We start from the raw sequence: 17,859 nt of genomic DNA, 5'->3' as shown, positions 1-17,859 counted from the left end.
ATTGCTTGCCACCTTTACAGCTCCTCCCCTTAAGGGGGGATGCGGCCCTTGAAAACCGAAAAATCGCGAGAAAGTCGGTTTTTGAAAAACCACATTTTTGGGTTGTATGTCTCATAAACTACCTATTCTGTAATTATCAGCATCTAATTCAACCGCAAAGTGCAAAAAAACACTATTTTCGAGGCCGCCGCGGCGTCCAAAACAGGCGCAAATCCCGAAATCAAACCAAACTTCGCGCGCGCGCCATTCCCGGACCATGCGGTCGTCCCGCGCCATCTTGGTGTTGTTTTGACCGTGAATTCTTTCTCCCTCGTTCGCCGCCTTGCAAAATGGCGTCGGCAGCACAGTTGAGACGCTATTGGCGTTTTCCCGCGATGCGATTCGAAGCGCTGATTGGCTAGAGCAGCGCATTCATATCTCGCGGGAGAAAGCGTGCCCGCCATTGGCTGCTGTGCAGCAGCGGGGGCGGTCGCTCCTCTCGATGGCGCGTCCAGCGCGCTCGCTTCGTTGTTGCTCTCTGCTCCGTCCGCCTCGACAGACGTCTGCTTACAAGCCGCTCTTCGCCTTGTGCTATCTTTTCGATCATTTTCTCTCGTTTTTTTTTTCTTTTTGCACTAGTTCTGTGCCTTTCGTCTTTGTTGTTGCGGGCGATGCCGGCAACGAAGCCGAAGTCAGTGCGGAAGTCCGGTGCGCGGAGGCGCGCTATGCGGCTTGTACGATCATCGAAATTCCGCTATTCTGCTGCGGGTGCCGACTGCGTAGACGCTTGCAGCGACAGAACTGTGTTGTCGGCTGTCGCCAGTCGAGAATCCGACACATCGAGTGTGGCTGGAGCCGCAAATGCACCGAGTATTTCCGAGATCGCCGGGCTCGACACGTGCTCTGAATCGATGCCATCCAGTGTGACACCGAGTGTTTCTGATATCGCCGGACCCAGCACTTCGTCTGAATCGGTGCCATCGAGCGTGACACCGAGTGCTTCTGATATCGCCGGACCCAGCACTTCGTCTGAATCGGTGCCGCCATCGAGCGTGAGTGGACCGTCACTTCATCTGCGGACGCGTTTCCTAACGAAGGAAGAAATCGATGCGAATGCGAAACGTCGTGACGCCGTTCGCGCTGGACTCGAGTCTACGCCGGCGACGCAGAAGAAATTTCAACTGATGCAGCTGGCTCTTGCACCTGCAGTGACAAGTGAGGGCGAACATTTTTCGCTCGTTCAAATGAACATCTTTAACGTCGTGCTCAGCCGCACAGTGTGCAAAGAATGTTTGAAAGGTGCTATGACTGTCCGAGAGAGCACCAAGCTTGGACTTGCAACAAAACTTGAAGTCGTGTGCGCCTCTTGTGGCACCGTCGATAAATTATGGACATCACCCCGCAAAAAAGACACGCAGGCCTTCGATGTAAATGCCCGCGCCATAATGGCTATAAAGCAAATAGGCAAGGGGCAAACAGCTCTTAATGACTTTTGGGCTGCCATGAACGTCTCTTTCAGAGGTCTTCACCACAAGACGCTTCAAAAGCACTTGAAAGAGGCGTTCAGGAAGCCAGAGGCCACCGCTTTGGAGAAGTTTTATGCTGATTCTGCCACAGCAGTGATCAAAACATATAAAGAAATGGACCCCAGCTTCTGCAAGGACATCACCGTAGTGTACGATGGCACATGGCATAAGCGGGGTCACACATCACACATCGGAGTGGGATCGGTAATTGACTTCTTTACAGGTCTCATCTTGGATGCTGTAGTTCTTTCAAACCACTGCCTTGGATGCCAAACAGGGCCCAAACCTGGAGATGCAGCATACGAAAGCTGGCAGAAGCACCACATTTGCCAGAAAAACACAGACGCAAAATCGGGAAGCATGGAAGTGGAGGCAGGCTTGACTCTCTTTGGGCGGTCTGTATCCAAGCATGGCCTGCGATACAGCACTCTTGTGTCCGACGGAGACAGCCATACCTTCACTGCCCTCACAGAAGAGAATGTGTACGGGCTAGTGCCAATTGTAAAAGAAGAATGTCTGAACCATGTTCAGAAAAGGATTGGAAGTGCTCTTCGAAACATTGTGCAGAAAAGTGATAAGCCACTGAGTGGGAAGGGGAAGCTGACTAAAGCCCTCATTGAAAAGCTGACAGGATATTATGGTTGGGCCCTGAGAAACAATTCAACTGACCTAACAGCCATGCAGCGTGCAGTGATGGCAACATATCACCACGTCACATCGACAGACCAGGACCCTCACCATGAACTTTGCCCAGAGGGGGCTCAATCGTGGTACCGCCATAGAGCTGCAGAGGCAAAGCGTGAGCCACAGCCAAAACATAAACACAGCCTACCGGACTATGTTGCTGCAGCTATGCTGCCCATCTACGAAAGACTGTCACAAAAGTCGCTTCTTCAGCGCTGCCTGGGAGCGAAGACGCAAAATGCATCAGAATCATTCCACTCCATTCTGTGGTCTCTGATGCTGAAGGAACAACACTCATCCTTGATCGCGGTAGAAACAGCACTGCATGAAGCAGTGCTGCGCTACAATTCCGGCTGCTGCAACCCAAGTGATATCGGACTCCATTGGACTTCAACCAGGTCATCTGGCCATCCAGCGAGCTCGTGAAAAAGACGCTTTACACCTAAAAAAGAATTCTAAAAGACAACAAGAGAAGATGGAGGCCAGGCAAAAGAAGAAAAGAGTGTGCCAGGACACTTCTAGCTACTGTGCTGGAGCTTTTTGAAGAAAACACGTGTTTTGAACTTTCTCGGCCTGTTTTCTCAGAACAGATTTTTTTGCTAGTTGTGGTGCTGAGGAAAGCAAGAACTCGAAAAACGTTCATCAGATTTGTGTGCCGTTTTTTTTTTATTCTGTTCCTGAATGACCTTGCAAGGGCGTAACAAGCTCCTTTTTTTTGAAAATTGGTGCTATTAATTTATAATAAACAATTAATTTTTGATGAATCTGGTCATTACTGGTTACATCAAATTCAAAGTTGCGTGAAAATTTTTGGGGGGGGGGGGGAATTAAAAAAACGCCTTTGTAGCGCCCTGGGATAGCTATCAAGGAATGACCACAATGAATTTCAGCTTTCTACTATGTCCTGGGATTTCTCACGACTCTTCCTCAGGCACCCATGTGAAGCACCCAGTTAAACCTCAATAACTCTGGAACTAAGAAACACAGCTTCGTGAAACTTAGCAGTTGTGCTAGTTTTATTGTAGTGAAAAACCCCTGAAAGTTTCATTCAGATATCTTAAAAAATAAAAAAGTTCGGTCTCCAGGGTAGCCTCCCCCCTTAAGGGGAGATGCTCCTCGAAAAACTTTTTCTTCAGATATTGGTGACAGCTCAATGAAACTTCCATAAGTTATAGAGTTCGAGCTCTTCTTTTCAAATCTGCTTTTATTTTTTTCATGGCTCATTCAGTTAATTTTTTGCAGTTAATGCATTTGTAAAAACAATGCATTATTGCACAAGCTTAGGCAACTATAGTAAGCACAAGAAAGCTCCGAAAAATAGCCAATGTTGCTCCTAATGAATTGCAGAACTCAATTAAGCAAAGAAACATTGTGTAACACTTGTGTGCTGGCCTAGAAAAAAATTCTAATGCTGAACTTGAGTTTTACCATACTCAAGAAACAAGCTTCTGAAATAATCCAGCTGAATATGCTTTGGAGACCTCTGAAAGTTGTTCATTTGAATTCAGGACATGTTAAACTTTAAGCATGCCAAGTTTCATTGCAATCCGACTACGTAAAGCATACAAATTATGGTGCACAAGCTCTAAAAACGCCGAAAAATGAGGAACTGAGAAAAAGTGGTTTGAAAGTTCAAAACATGCTCAATACTATACTCTTCAACCAATATCCATGAAATTCACAGAGAATGTCAGCAACGCTATCTTGAAAAAGTTGACAGTTTCAGAATAATCCAGCACTATATATTGGGCCCTTACAATCTCTCCAAGCTGCCTCCTTTCGACGGACATTTTGTTTTTTTTTCGGTACTGCGGCGATGGGTTGTTGCTCTCGGGCTCATTCGAGGTTTCGGCGCGGTATGCACTTTTTTTTTTTTTGCGAATGGCAGTTCTTGTGACATACTGGTTTTTAACATCAACGATTGCACAAAACCCGCACAAGCTGCTCGACCACCGACTTCACGCTCACAGCGAAGCTGTCCCGTGCACTGCCGCTGGCGGACATCTCCTCGCTTCCACTGCATGACAGATACACGCGGCTTGACGCATACGTGGACGAAACAACAGTTGCAGCACATGCGTCATTTCGGCGCTAAAGTGTTGAACACGATGCCAGTCCTTATCATCTACTTGTCATTACTCGAATGAACAGCTCGCACCGGCCTCAGTTGGAGCATACTATGCCGCTGAGGAGGTTCTGCATCGCATTGGTCTCGCAAATAAATGTGCTTCCGCGATCACCCTGACACTTGCTTTAGTCGTCGAACATCTTTATCTTTCACTCTGAAGCGCTGACGAAGTCATCGACGGTAGAAATAAAGCTCAAGCAATCCAAATCGGGTGCGTCGCTGCTGCCGCGGCTAGGCCTAGCAGCAGACAGACCTCTCGCCGGCGCTCACTGCTTGCGTTCGGGGTGCCTTCCCTTGTACTGGTGCTGCGTAATGAACTTCCATGAACGAAAGTAGCTTTTCTCGCGGGCATCCATGGCGCAGAAATATTAACTCCGGCGGTTGTGTTCGTCGATGTCTCGGCTTTTGCAAGAGAACGAAGAAAGCGCTCGCATCCGACTGTGCGGCGGAATGCTCGCAACCAATGGCAGGGCTCCGATCATACCATGTGACTTCGAAGGCCCAGTCGCCATGCTAGAATGCAGTGGGAAAACAATTTTTTTGCTGTATTTTTAGCGTGAATGCCGCTTTACCAAAGTGGGCTCTGGGAGAAGAGGGTTAGACCTACATGCCCGCGAAATTTCAAGAGCCGGCGATGCCGTAGAGCGAAATGCCACGTGCGTGAAAATCAGGTAACTTCGCACTTTCACGAGACACCGCGAGTGCTTTAATTGTATGTTTTGATAACTTCTACCTATTTTCAGCTTTGATTTTTTAATATATTAAGGAGAAGGCTTGGAGGAATACAAAACGAAAAAAAACACCAAATCAACTTTTTCGAAAAAAAATTGCGGTTTTTCGACTTACATCTCCCCTTAAAATGCATTGTTTTATCGGAAAGTATCTGATAGAAGAACGCCGTTTCGTCCACATTGAAGATATCATCTTCAGAGTACAAAGCGACAATTTCACGGAACTTTTTGTCCCTCCCTGCAGTAGCGCTCGCTGCGTCTGCCGCATCTTGTTCGCCTGACACCACTTGCCAGGTGATTCCGTTCCTCTCACGGAAACGATGGAGCCACCCCGCGCTTGCTTCGAAGCCCGTGATATCTAGAGCAAAAGCCAATTACCGGGATTTTTCCAGCAGCATGGGTCCCAACACTGGCACATTTTGAGAACGCGCGTCTTGGAACCACATGAGCACGTCCTGAAAGTTCCCAGGTCGGAGTCGTTTTCGTGACGGTGCGAGTTGGAACCCTCAGTGCATCTCGATGATCTTCTGCTGATCCTTCAGGGTGGTCGCGTTAGTTGATGGTACGACCACCATCTCATTCGCAATGTGGATTTACTTTTTATCGCCGCCTATTTGAGAAATGATGTCCATTTTTTCTTGTAAAGAGAACTGCCTCCTCTTCTTTCTCAGGCTACTCCCGGTAGATATTGCAAACGGCAAACGTAGAAACGAATGTATAAACCAGGCGCTGACATTAATCAATAACACTAATCGTTAAACGACAATCGAACATCATTGACAGTCGCCTGAACAAAGACTGCCAGGCTAAGCCAGTGGGCGAGGCTAAACTTGGATAAATAGCTGAATGAGGATGCAAAAAACGATCGAAGGCGCTGCAATAGCATAGGGCGACGTATGGAGAAATGATCCGAAAGCTTTGATGATGATAATAGTGCCACATAGTATGGAGCTGGGCATTTGCCGTATTTACTCCCGTAATCCTCACACTCGCATGATTCTTGCACCCTCCCTCCACGAATCAACCAACAAAAATGCAATATTATTTTTCCGCAAGTACTGATTATCGCACTCGCGCAGTAATATTTACTTTCAACCAATGATGATAATGCACAGCCTGGCACCATCTCTTGAAAACTATCCATACTACCAACGCACGGAGCCGCAATCCAATCCAAGCCAAAGTGGCAAGCACCCGTTGCGGCATGTTAGTAAAAGTTCGTGCAGCATGTGGTATTGCAATGTGTTGATACGGAAGCTACATGGCTGCTTTTAGGTTGAAAGCGGTTGACCATGCACAAAACAACGACAATAGGGTTGTCGGCAGGCACTTCGGAGTCGGTGAGTTTTGTGTTCGCTACTGGCGACTGCAGCACGAGAAACTGGAGGCCACCAACACGTGTCGGATGTTCCGTGGGCCTGAGTGCAAAATATCCCCAGCTTGAGGCGGAACTTCTTTATTATAACAAGGGTCATAATTAATCTGTACGTTTTCAGAGAAAACTTTCCCCGCGTAATTATTGCACCCCTCTAACTTTTAGTCGATTTTGCACGATGAAAGTGCGAAGATCATGCGAGTAAATACAGTAGATCACCACTAATAATTCGTTATTTTGAAATGCTATTAAGATTGCCGGGCGATCAATTTCCATTTGTTATTCTGAAACATTCATTGCTCTGAAATTCGTAGTAATGAAATACTTTTACATTGAATCAATGGACATTGGGAGGGGGATTTTCGAAATATGCGAAAAATCGTTATTCTGAGGTTCGTTATAATGGTATTTCACTGTACGTACAAACTGCAGTTGACTGAGAATATTCTAGATGGCGCTGTACCACTACTCTCCGATTGGCTGCTGCGAGGGCTGTGCCTGGGTACACAAAGAATGAGTGCCTCTCTCAGTCTCCTGGATAATGGCCATACGTGTCGGATCGTTGGTGGGGCATGGACAAAGCAGAGCGGCAGGCGCATTAAAGACACTTGTGCTAGGCTTCCTTGGCTTACGTCTCGTCGGTGTTACCTGCGCGTTATCTGCATTTTCGAACGTGATCGGACGCATGCATGGGCGAACGGACACACGGATGCTTCGCCCCACTCATCAGCATTCCCTCCATGTGATTTTGGGGGGGGGAAACAAGGGAATTGGGTCTGGCACTAACCCTGGTCTTGTATGTAACGAATACCTATAGTTATTTACTTATAGTTAATTAATTACAACGAACCTGAGCCTAACGCCGCATCCATTCCCTGTATGCTGAAGTTCGTAGTCAACAAAACACAGCTTTCAAACAGTTGCATGTGAAAACACAAGATTTTTTTGCCAAAAAGTTTGTAGTACTTGTGTTTCGAAGAGCAGAAGCGATTAAAGTAATTTCGAGTCTATTTAAAGCGGCAGGGTGTTCTTCACCGAGGCCCTTGGCATATACAAGCTGCCAGAGGCTATTAATGTAGCCTATTGCTACTGGCACCCTTGTAGGCACTGGCTCTATGGTTTCGTCGTCGTCATCATCTGATTCTAATCGCTCTTTCCGAGCCTTTCATTCACAAAGCCATCATCCATGCATAGCCCCACAGTGTCAGCATCATCATCGGCCGTAACAAAAACATCGCAGTAGATGTCTCGCCCCTTGATGAATTCGACGACCCCCTTCCACAAATGCAACCGGAGTGGTCTCGTTCGGGTGCTTCAGGCTCAGCATCTAATTTGACATCCACGAAGTTGGCCTCGTGGAAACGGCTTTGCACACATGTAGTCGTTACCTCCGTCCACGTAGCCTTCACCATCTCTACAGCTGAATACAGGGACACTTCAAGTGGCAAGTCAGCTGCTGGGCGGTCAACAGCTATGAGCAAGCACTCCACAACGCGGCACCTAAAATAAGTCTTAAACACACCGATTACACCCAAGCCAAGCGGTTGCGCTTTCGGCATTGTGTTGAGTGGCAGGAAAAGACGCGAAAGGCCTCCCATACACCATCTTGACCACACACGCACAGCAGCGAGCAAGACGCGCACGCGTGACATACAAGCCAGGACGCGTGGGACTGTTCTACACCCGTTTCTAGCCAGATTCCTCATAGAAACTTCCTAATCACGAAGGGGTAGAGACAGGCGAAGGAGTTGCGATAAAGAGAGGAACATACGTCAGGAAGGGGACCTTGAAAACCAAAACACGCAAGAAAAAGGCAGGTCGGCTAGCTTGTTTGAAAGGTCCGCGAAATGCGCAATGCACGCGTGGGAAAACATGGGAGAGTGGCTTGCATGCGCAGAGGTCAAATAATCGCATTATGGTGCCGGCGTGGTCGCGCAGCTCGACATACTGCATTATTTGCAATTCGTACCGTGTAACAGCTTTTTTTACACTTCCGCACCCATACGAAGTGAGCAAGAACAAGTTTTAAACATGGAACGAATAGCAAATTATCAAAGTCGGTGGGGTAGCACAAGCGCATGCACTGGAACGATATGAGACTTATCCAGACAAGATGCAGACAATCGGGTACAGTCACTGGTTGATGATGTTTGCAGATGGTCTGGTCACTCAAGGCTGGCAACGCTAACGATAGTGTAACAAAACCAGCAATGAAAAACTGACAAAGGACCTGTCAGCCTACCGGTTTTCGGAAAATCATTGGCAATGTGAAAACATGGCCTCGTCTGGCGATGCAGGGCGCTCAGAGTAGCAGGGGAACAAAGGATGGAAAGGTGCATAACAAAAAACGGTTAGGGAGAGCTACAACTAAAGGGCTGCAAAGGCAGGGTCAACGTTTAACAGTAAATCTATGGGCACCTTGCCGATGGCTTATCGGTGGTCGAAAGTGGTGTCTCAGGAAGTCACTGGAGTGCAGACTCCGTTCGCTGAAACCGATCGGCAGCCCTCAGAGACGTTCATTGCAAGTGCAATTTTGTGCCATTGAAATATAATGTATATTTCCATGGTCACGTGAGCATTGTTCGTTTTAAGGAAAAGTTCACTTTAAGTTGGGCTGTTATATGTGAGCTTGACTGTAGTACTCCCTGAGCTGATACTGAACAAGTTCTGCACTGTAACTCTAAGTTCTCCAACACACCGTCAGCCCGCAAAATGTAACTCTTGAAACTCATTCGCCACACTTCAGAAAAAAGCAGCTGTTTTACAGGTTCCACAATACAACTTTGACACAGAAGCCTCTTCATTTGTTTGCACTCTGATGTACAATGTGTTTTGTTCCACCAGCACTTGACATTCCACTTACGCCATGCAAGTTCTTCCCACTTGTGAGACCATACATCACAAGGGATGACCAAATCTCGGTCAGGAAGTAATACGAAACATAGGCAAAACCCACCTGTAGTTTCAGCCTGTCTATGACAGTGAAAATCCAGTTGATCGTGCCGTCACCCCCTGCTACTATGATGCGGCAGGTGTGACCTTTTATCAGGTGACACCACTCGAGGGCAGATTCTGGTGGCAGGTCATTCAAGTCCACCACCTGCATAAAGCAAGGCAAAACGAATTATTACATCAAAAGCATTTCACCAGTAGCTATTTTGATTAGCTGAATATCAGAACTCTTAACAGCAGGCCACGTGCTGACTTATCCAGACATCTGTCTGTCAGTCTCCTCATACATTTCTGTTCAAGTCGGAAACGATCTAATAATACTGCACTTTTCGACAAGCGAAATCATGTACAGTCGCTGACCGATTTTTCAGACCTGGAGGGGACCAACAGAAAAGGTCCGAACAATCGAACAGTCCAGAAAATTCCCTTTTGTCAAAAATATGAACTTTATTGCATCAGGCAGGCTTAAAAAAGTCCATGATTCTGCCTTGCCTCATACTTTGCTTGGAAGCATTTTGGTTCGCCCGTATTTGCGCCAAGGTGACATCGTCACCGTAAATGCTCGACAAAAGCGTCGCCGCAATGGCGATCTCCGCTGCTGACGATCATTATCGTCATCATCCGAAGCGCTCTCCCACTGCGGCACAACCTGGCAAAGAATTTTGTTAAGTATGCCCCCACATATAGACAAAGACTAACGGCACAACCTGGCGAAGAATTTTGTTAAGTATGCCCCCACATATAGACAAAGACTAAAGTTCAGATGCTGCACACAAGCTGCAGTGAACATGGAAAAGTCGAGGGTGAGTGGCCAAGTGCTGTCACAAAAGGTTGTCAGTCTTGTTTTTGCTTCACAAACATCTGTGCAGAAATTTGCTCAAACTAATTGCTCATCTCATCTTTTGTGATGCTGGGACAACTTACAACCGAAGGATCAAAAACTGACAAGAATGGCGCTATCAGGAACACCATGTATCTTCTTTTTTTTTTTAATATCGATATTCTTAACATCTTTGAAACATGATTGTTGGAAAACATTGCAAAATTTTGGGACAGTAGAAGGGCACATTAGCACAACCGTTTGAGTCAACTACATTTGCTCACTTTAGCCAAATCCTCATTAAGAAGAACTTCCTCCAATATTGGCATTTTTCCCTATTCGGGCACATGGAAGCACATTGGCTGGACAGAAGTAATTTGATGGGAATTGATTTAAACTCCAACCAAAAGTTTTCCAAGAAACCCGACGTTTCGGAACCGAGCTGGTTCCTTTCTCGAGAGAAACTGAGACTACGTAGCAGCAGTGTCTTCAAAGCACTCGCGGGGTGGTTTATGGCCCCTTTCTCCCTCTCTCATTTTGCGGTGGAGTGCAGCCCATGTGTATACACTGGGGGAATGGTTCTGAGAGAGCGGTTGATGTTTTGGACCGGTCGCTGAATATGCCACGACTCGAGTAGTAACCCTCACCTCCAGTTAGTCTCGCTTTCAAGGATGGTCGTTCCTTCGACATCTGGTGGTCCAACGTCTCAGCATGCTCGGCGACTGCGCTGCGCTCTTTGTCGAGCTTCCACACGCCCTTGGCGTGTTGTTTAAGTCGTTCCGGTAAGTTTTTCGTTTCTTTTGCTAATACGCGAAGAAGAGAGCGAAATAATGTTGTAAACCACATCGGGGGTCCTGTCCAGTGTTGGCCGGTCTTTCGGGCGGGGGAGGAGGCGGCCCAGCATACTTGAAGGCACATGTGCGAAGCGAACCCCTTCTTTTTTGAAGATCCGTGTCAACATCTTGTTGGTTCCCTGAACGTATGGGACTGGTACGCGTTTCAGAAGACTGCAATAAACACTGATTGGGGTTTTCGCACCCTCTGTTGCTCTGCGCGGCAGGTGGCGGCTTGAATAAAGTTCTTTGGATATCCGTTTTTTCTGAGATCTGCAATCACGTGGGCCTCTTCTTTGGGTTTCTTCAAAACTTTCGCTTGGAGTTAAAATCATTTCCCAGTTTTTATACCCAACTAGACAGACATCTTTCGGATGTTTATATTCAAGTACAGTCACCAACCGTTTATTCGGACCCCAAAAATTCAGACATGCCCGTTTATTCGGACATTTCATGGCATCGCCACTCGCCCCATTGATCCTAAGGTAAACTCGTGACCGAAACTTCGGACGTCCCACTGTGCCCCATTCGATTATTCGGACTTCGTTTGACTGACCGGATGCGTTGCCATAAGCCACTACACGCTGACAGCGACGTTAACAATACGTTTGCTAGGTTGCCAGCGCTGATATGCTTGTATGTAAAGTATTAATGATAACAGGCCAGAACATTGGGTAAGAGAGCAGCATAATCATAAGTCGAGCCAGTGTCAAAATGCATGCAGAAATCGCCATTGACGATCTCGAAGGCTATGTGTGGCGACGCGTTTTTTAAAAATTTTTTTTTAGCCAGTCAAGCGGCCAAGCCAAGCCACCTACGGAGTCTGTTCGTTGTGGCGTTTGCCGTGTGTCAGCGTGTCAGTCAGCTGCTTCTGCGGCTAGGCCTGGTTCGTCTTGTTCTCGCTCTCTTGCGTGTTCTGTGCAGTGCTGAAATGGCTATGACGCCACCCGTTGCTGCGCCGTCGGGAGTGAAGAAACGCGGCCAACGTAGGAGCTACAAGATGCTCACGATGACGAAGAAAGCGGAGATAATTCGCCAGGTAGAAGGCGGCCGACCTCAGTCTGAAGTGACTCAGGAATTTTCTATTTTCAAGCAAACTGTCTCAGAAGCGTGCGTGTGTGTAGACTAGACAGTTTTTCGGGTGATAGGGCCTATAAAAGCACTTTTTTCGAGTGAATCCGTTTTTTCGGGCTCCCGATTATTCGGGCTTTTCGACGGTTCCCGTCGAGTCCAAATAAACGGTGGGCGACTGTAATTTATTGTGTGAACCTTGAACTGTTGTATACCTAAAGACATCCCCAGTAGTTGTCAGGTACAGTAGACCATCAGTAAACAAAAATCTCTTCGTTAAACAGAACTGCTGCTTAAAAGACTACTGACACGAATTTTAAATATTTTCAGGTTGTTGTGTTAAATAAAAACGCAGGTGTCAAGAACCCCAAAAAAGAGTGCCGTAGTGCTTAGGAAGTGATTGAATATAGCTTTAATACCCACTACCTTAACACAACAACTTCCATTTCAGTATCGAGAAGGTGGCTTCGGTGTGTTGTGTTAAGAGTTGTCTGACATCATGCGAAGGCTGCAACTCCCTACATACTAGCAACAACAGCCGGTCTGCTGTCAGTCCCATGTGGTTCATGTAAACAACAATCAGTGAATTACAGTCCAGAGACTCTGACATCAATTTCTGCGATTTAGGTCGCACGCAGGATGAAAATTTCTTAGAGCAAGTGAACTGTGTTGACTTGTCATGATAATGTCCATTGCTGTAGGGCTGGCTCGACAATGTTAGGCAATGAGCTTTAAAATCAATGTAAAATATTTTCTATGAGTTGTCTGACCCTGGTGTGTGAAAAATGTTGATAGTGCACACCATGCAAACGATATATGTCCTTTTTAGGGTGCTTCAAAATCGTGTCAGTACTCCTTAAAATGGAACAACTGCCTCTAGCATCATTGGTTTCATGGTTGAATTGTACTTCTTGTTAACCACTCAGTAAACAGAAGTACTGTTAAAGGGAGCCCACTTTCCTGCTCACTTCATGTTCTGTTTAATGAGAACCTACCGTATTTGCACAGAGGCTGTCTAATTTTTTGCCGATCTGCGTAGTGTTTACCAACAATAATAATGAAAGCTTGGTGTCTTCGAAGCACACTCTAGATTATCATAGTAGCAAAATATTAATGATAGCCCCGCCGCGGTGGTCTAGTGGCTAAGGTACTCGGCTGCTGACCCGCAGGTCGCGGGTTCGATTCCCGGCTGCGGCGGCTGCATTTCCGATGAAGGCGGAAATGTTGTAGGCCCATGTGCTCAGATTTGGGCGCACGTTAAAGAACCCCACGTGGTCTAAATTTCCGGAGCCCTCCACTACGGCGTCTCTCATAATCATATGGTGGTTTTGGGACGTTAAACCCCACAAATCAATCAAATATTAATGATAACAGGCCAGAGCATCGGGTAAAAGAGCAGCATAAGCAAGCTTTGAGGCACAGTTAAGCCCTTCAACAGCCTTTGAGCATGGTCAGAAAACACTTTCAATGGGCAGTCAAGAATCCTTAGTACTAGTGAGTCAAACATTATAGTGCAAGTGGCCAGGAATTTTCAACTATATTTTAAAGAGGGCTAGAAATTGCTCGCTTTTCTCTCAACAAAGGTGCCATAATCCAAAATGACTGTACCATAAACCTAAAGCCCATGGCAATTGGCTGATTTAAGCATAGTGAGCTGCACAGTTATCGCAGCTGCCACAAGATGCCGCAACATGTTTGCACTGTGCTAGCAAAGCCAGGCATTTAAAAAAAGAAGTTATGAAGCGCATTGAAGAACAGATGTAGCTTCTTGAGCCCTTGGCCCCCCTCCCATGTGTGGCTTTCAGCACACTCGCTAAAACAAAGAGAGAGAGAGAGAGAAAGCGCTTGAAGTGTTCGACAAACCACCGGAATTCCACATTTAGTTGACGACTTGTAAAAATGTTTGCGGTAGTCAATCCAAAAGGAAATAAGCTTCTTTAATGAGGGCATTACAGAATCACTTGGAAAGATATTACAGAGCCCCTTTAAATGCTACTGAAACTGAGGTTTCACAAGTTGATAAGCCATTTACCTGTGCTGGATTGAGGATGCCACGGAAGGCGCTGAGCACGTGCTCGCCATCATTGTTGCCACTGCGGCGATTGGCCACCACAATGAGCGGGCTCCAGGGACTGTAAATTGGGGGGTTGACACTGCGCACAACCAGGTGGCGCCGCCCTTTCCAGCCGACCATGCGCAATCGAACGCAATACGGCGGCACCACACATGCACGATGTCGCCCCAGGTCGCACACCTCAGCAAGCTTGCCCGTGCACCCTGTGTGCACCGTCCGCTGACACCAGCAGCACCGGAAGTCGGACAACGCTGCTTCCAGCCCACACAGCTGGCCGCACACCGCACATCGGCTGTTTGGAGAGGTATTGCCTGCACACATTCGATGAGAAGTCAGCCACAGTAGTGTCCCGAATGTTCAGTTGCCATTTTCTCCGCCATAATCACTCTCTTAAAACTTGCATTGACTTAGAGCTTGCTCTTGCTGTCTTGTAATGACAGCTCGTTGATCGACTTTCTGCACATCAGTCGCAAAGATTTATTTTTACCTATCCCACGTGTAGCACTGAGGGCCTGTACACGCGCTACCCGCACCACATGTGCCGAGACACCTGCCGCACGCAAGCAGAGGGCAAAAGAGGATATCAATTGCGCTCTATTGCTCTCCGCTTGCGTGCGGCTGTGTGAATAGCGCATGCACGAGCCCTCACAAATACGTTTTTTTTTTATTGGACCCCTAGACTACCTCCATGAATACGAAAATAAGTGCATTACTGTTTCCTGACACCTAACACTTTATAAGCACGAGTCATGATGCCAGCAATCTGTTCACGTGACATCATGAAGAAACAAGCTCTCGATTGCTCCATATGAAAGGGATAGCCATTGGGATTGGCCTCCGACCCTGCCTGACCATGCAGTCGCACACTCGTACTGCATTGTCTCGCATGACCATTGAATGTGATCAACTGACATCACTTGGTTGTGTTCATTTTCAACTGCACAAGCCGAGATTACATGAAGCGGAAAAGCATGAAATCCTAATAGGCTTAACGCTTAGTTCCGACATTATCCACATGTTTTATAAAGAAATAAGTACTGAAGAGAAGACAGTGCCTGTACAAAGGGTAATGAAGGAGAGAAAGAAACTACTTGCTTGTCTTTGTACTCCGAGAGAATTAGCATTTCAAAATGTCAAGAGAACGCTCAATTGTTCTTAAAAGCGATGAATTCCTGACCCACAACAGCAGCATTTACATATTATTATTAAAAAAACGTACCATGTGTAACAACTACTAATCCTCTTCGAGAAAGTACCGTATGAGAACATACCTTTGACCCAGTGATGATTGATGGAATCGCCGCTGGAGGACAGAGTCTTGCATGCGAAATTCCTATCAGCTACACCACAACAGCCGTGATCCACACATATGCCACAGCAGTCACAGAAGAGGCCATCCACAATAAGATTCTCACAGACACTGCAATAACCTGTGCGGCTGAGGATGTCCGTAACAGACCAACGGTGGCCCTTGGTGATGTCCCAAGCTGGTACCTCATAGATTGGAGGTTTCTTGAAGCACCTCCATATGAGAAAGATTATGAACAGTAGCATCCCTAAATAAACTGTAACCTGAAAGAGAAGCAAATAGTTATTTAGACATGCTCATACTTTTATATTTCTGAAATTTTATCGAGTGCATGCACTAGAACGTAAAAATGCCATAACATCTCTGCATTGCACGTAATATAATACAAAACACGGCTAGATAGCAACGGTTAACATGAAAGAATTATTCGCATATCAATGCATGAACGGAGTAAGGCAGGTGAGGTTGTCTTTTTTATTTGTTTTTTTATGAGGCAGAGGCAAGCACTTTTAAATTCAGAAAATGTGTCCAGTCTACATTGAAAACATTACAAGGCGTAACAGTTTTTGCCTTAATACAGTTACAACGCCGAACATTACGCTCTTCGCAAACACACGGAAACTTCCGATGTGAAACGAGACGGAATGAACTAATCCGGCTTTCCCTGACACAGCGCCTCTTAATTTACTGCCGCCTAAAGTGTAAGCTTAAATCAAATTACAATGAACGTTTCCAATGCTTGAAATTACGAAACACACAACGTAACATCATGCACCCTTCGCGTGCAAGGCTGCAGATTTGTCAACATTTACATAGATATATGCTGTCACATATAAGGCCACAGGTGTCAGATGAACAAAATGAATAATTTCGCAAGAGCTGACACACCTCAGATAATCTCGCAAAGTTTTCGACCGAGAGCAAGGCCATCGATATTGGGAGCAGCATTCTCTCGTAGCAGCACCTACGAATGCAAGGAAGGCTTGTTAGCAGCGCTACACAGGATCGGCTGCCATGGTAGTAAAACTACTGATGCGCTTGAGTACTTCAAGGCTTCATACCAAGGTTAAAGCGTGCGAGATAAGATGTGCATAGTCATGCAGTGTTTACAGCTGATCGCCCGGAGGTTCACTGTGTATACTTACTGCACTTCGACGTATTAAAGAAAAAAGCGCATCGACAGTTCCTGCAACCAACACCAAGACGAACACAGAACACAGAACGTGACGTTTGCACAGAGGACAGTTACGGAAGAAGACCAAACACATCGTCCCATAACGTAGAATATTTAAATGTTCTTCGAGGTACCATTCTCGAAGCGGCAGCCGCCATTTTTGGAGGAAGTTAACGAGTGGCGTGCGCGCGCACGAGAAGCAGCTAAGTGAACACACGTGGAGCTGTTGTGCAGTAAACAAACTGCCTGAAGACCTGAATCCGAAATTAACAGTGGCGCCCTCTTTGAAAGGCGGTAATATTTGAAAACATTCTTTTGGAGTCGAATACCATGAGCGGAGGTTACGCGTTATTTAACCGGTTGGGTTTCTTGCGCACTGCACGCGTTATATAACCTCATTACTTGAAAGGTGAAACACTATACAGTTATCAACACAGCTTCGTTTTGATAAGCGTGCTCACGATGTAACACCAGAAAAAATTGGTGAAAACTAGGGCAACATAAGACAGTTAGATATGCAGATAGAGTTAGATAGACAGATAAAGGAGGCACTGTCTAAGACCATTCGAATATACTAGAATACTGTAACGGTACAAATTAACGATTGCCTCAGTCATGCAGCATGATCGAAAATTCGCGGGAGGATCGCCAGCGTTAACTGCGTGTGCGGGTTTACCAGTAGACGAAATTCGGAGCCGTCCTATGGCCGCGCGACTTATATATAGTTCGCGCTCGCAACAGGGACGCAGTGTTGCCACGACACACAAAAATATGGTAGCAGACTTTTTTGAGCAATATGAGTAGAATTCAGTAGATTTTGAATTTTAGTCCTCGAGCTTAGTTTTAAATGCGAAGCATTCTTAGCGAGCTTCAGCAACTCTGAGCGTATCTATCTATCTAGCCGCCTACGACATTTAGCTCTCCTGGCCGTTTCGATAATGGTATCGATACCAAACTTGGTGTGGCATAACATGACTGTATGAAGAACATATATGACTAGTCACACACATGAAAATCATGACATGTATGTCATGAATGTCATGATTTACATTTCATGGTCCTGCAGCTCTTGCGGTGGTTTCGTTCACATGGCATGTCCCAAATATGGTATGGCATGAGTGCATGGCGAACACAAGCGGCAGACGCTTACATAAAAATCATGACATGCGTGTCATGTAACAACATGACTACATGCCACGCTCA

General features: G+C 46.3%; 1 protein-coding gene across 3 annotated transcripts in view; it reads right to left on the bottom strand.

The window, feature by feature from the left end:
* The window catches only part of Dgkepsilon (diacylglycerol kinase epsilon), a 76,266-nt gene extending 59,393 nt beyond the window's left edge, over nt 1–16,873 (bottom strand). Inside the window, exons 1-5 of one of the 3 annotated variants that reach the window (XM_075889274.1) lie at nt 16,791–16,873; nt 16,371–16,446; nt 15,445–15,745; nt 14,132–14,484; nt 9,380–9,523 (exon numbers count right to left, since the gene is read on the bottom strand). In XM_075889274.1, coding sequence (XP_075745389.1) covers nt 9,380–9,523; nt 14,132–14,484; nt 15,445–15,745; nt 16,371–16,430 — 858 coding nt within the window. In that variant the 5' untranslated portion in view covers nt 16,431–16,446; nt 16,791–16,873. Of the gene's footprint in view, nt 1–9,379; nt 9,524–14,131; nt 14,485–15,444; nt 15,746–16,370; nt 16,447–16,627 lie in introns of all 3 variants that reach the window. The other 2 variants (XM_037429068.2, XM_075889266.1) reach the window with 2 other exon arrangements.
* Between the last annotated feature and the right edge of the window lie 986 nt (nt 16,874–17,859).

This window comes from Rhipicephalus microplus, chromosome 1 (genome assembly GCF_043290135.1).
Source record: "Rhipicephalus microplus isolate Deutch F79 chromosome 1, USDA_Rmic, whole genome shotgun sequence".
NCBI classification, from domain to species: Eukaryota; Metazoa; Arthropoda; class Arachnida; order Ixodida; family Ixodidae; genus Rhipicephalus; species Rhipicephalus microplus.
This window is presented reverse-complemented; position numbering and strand designations above follow the sequence as displayed.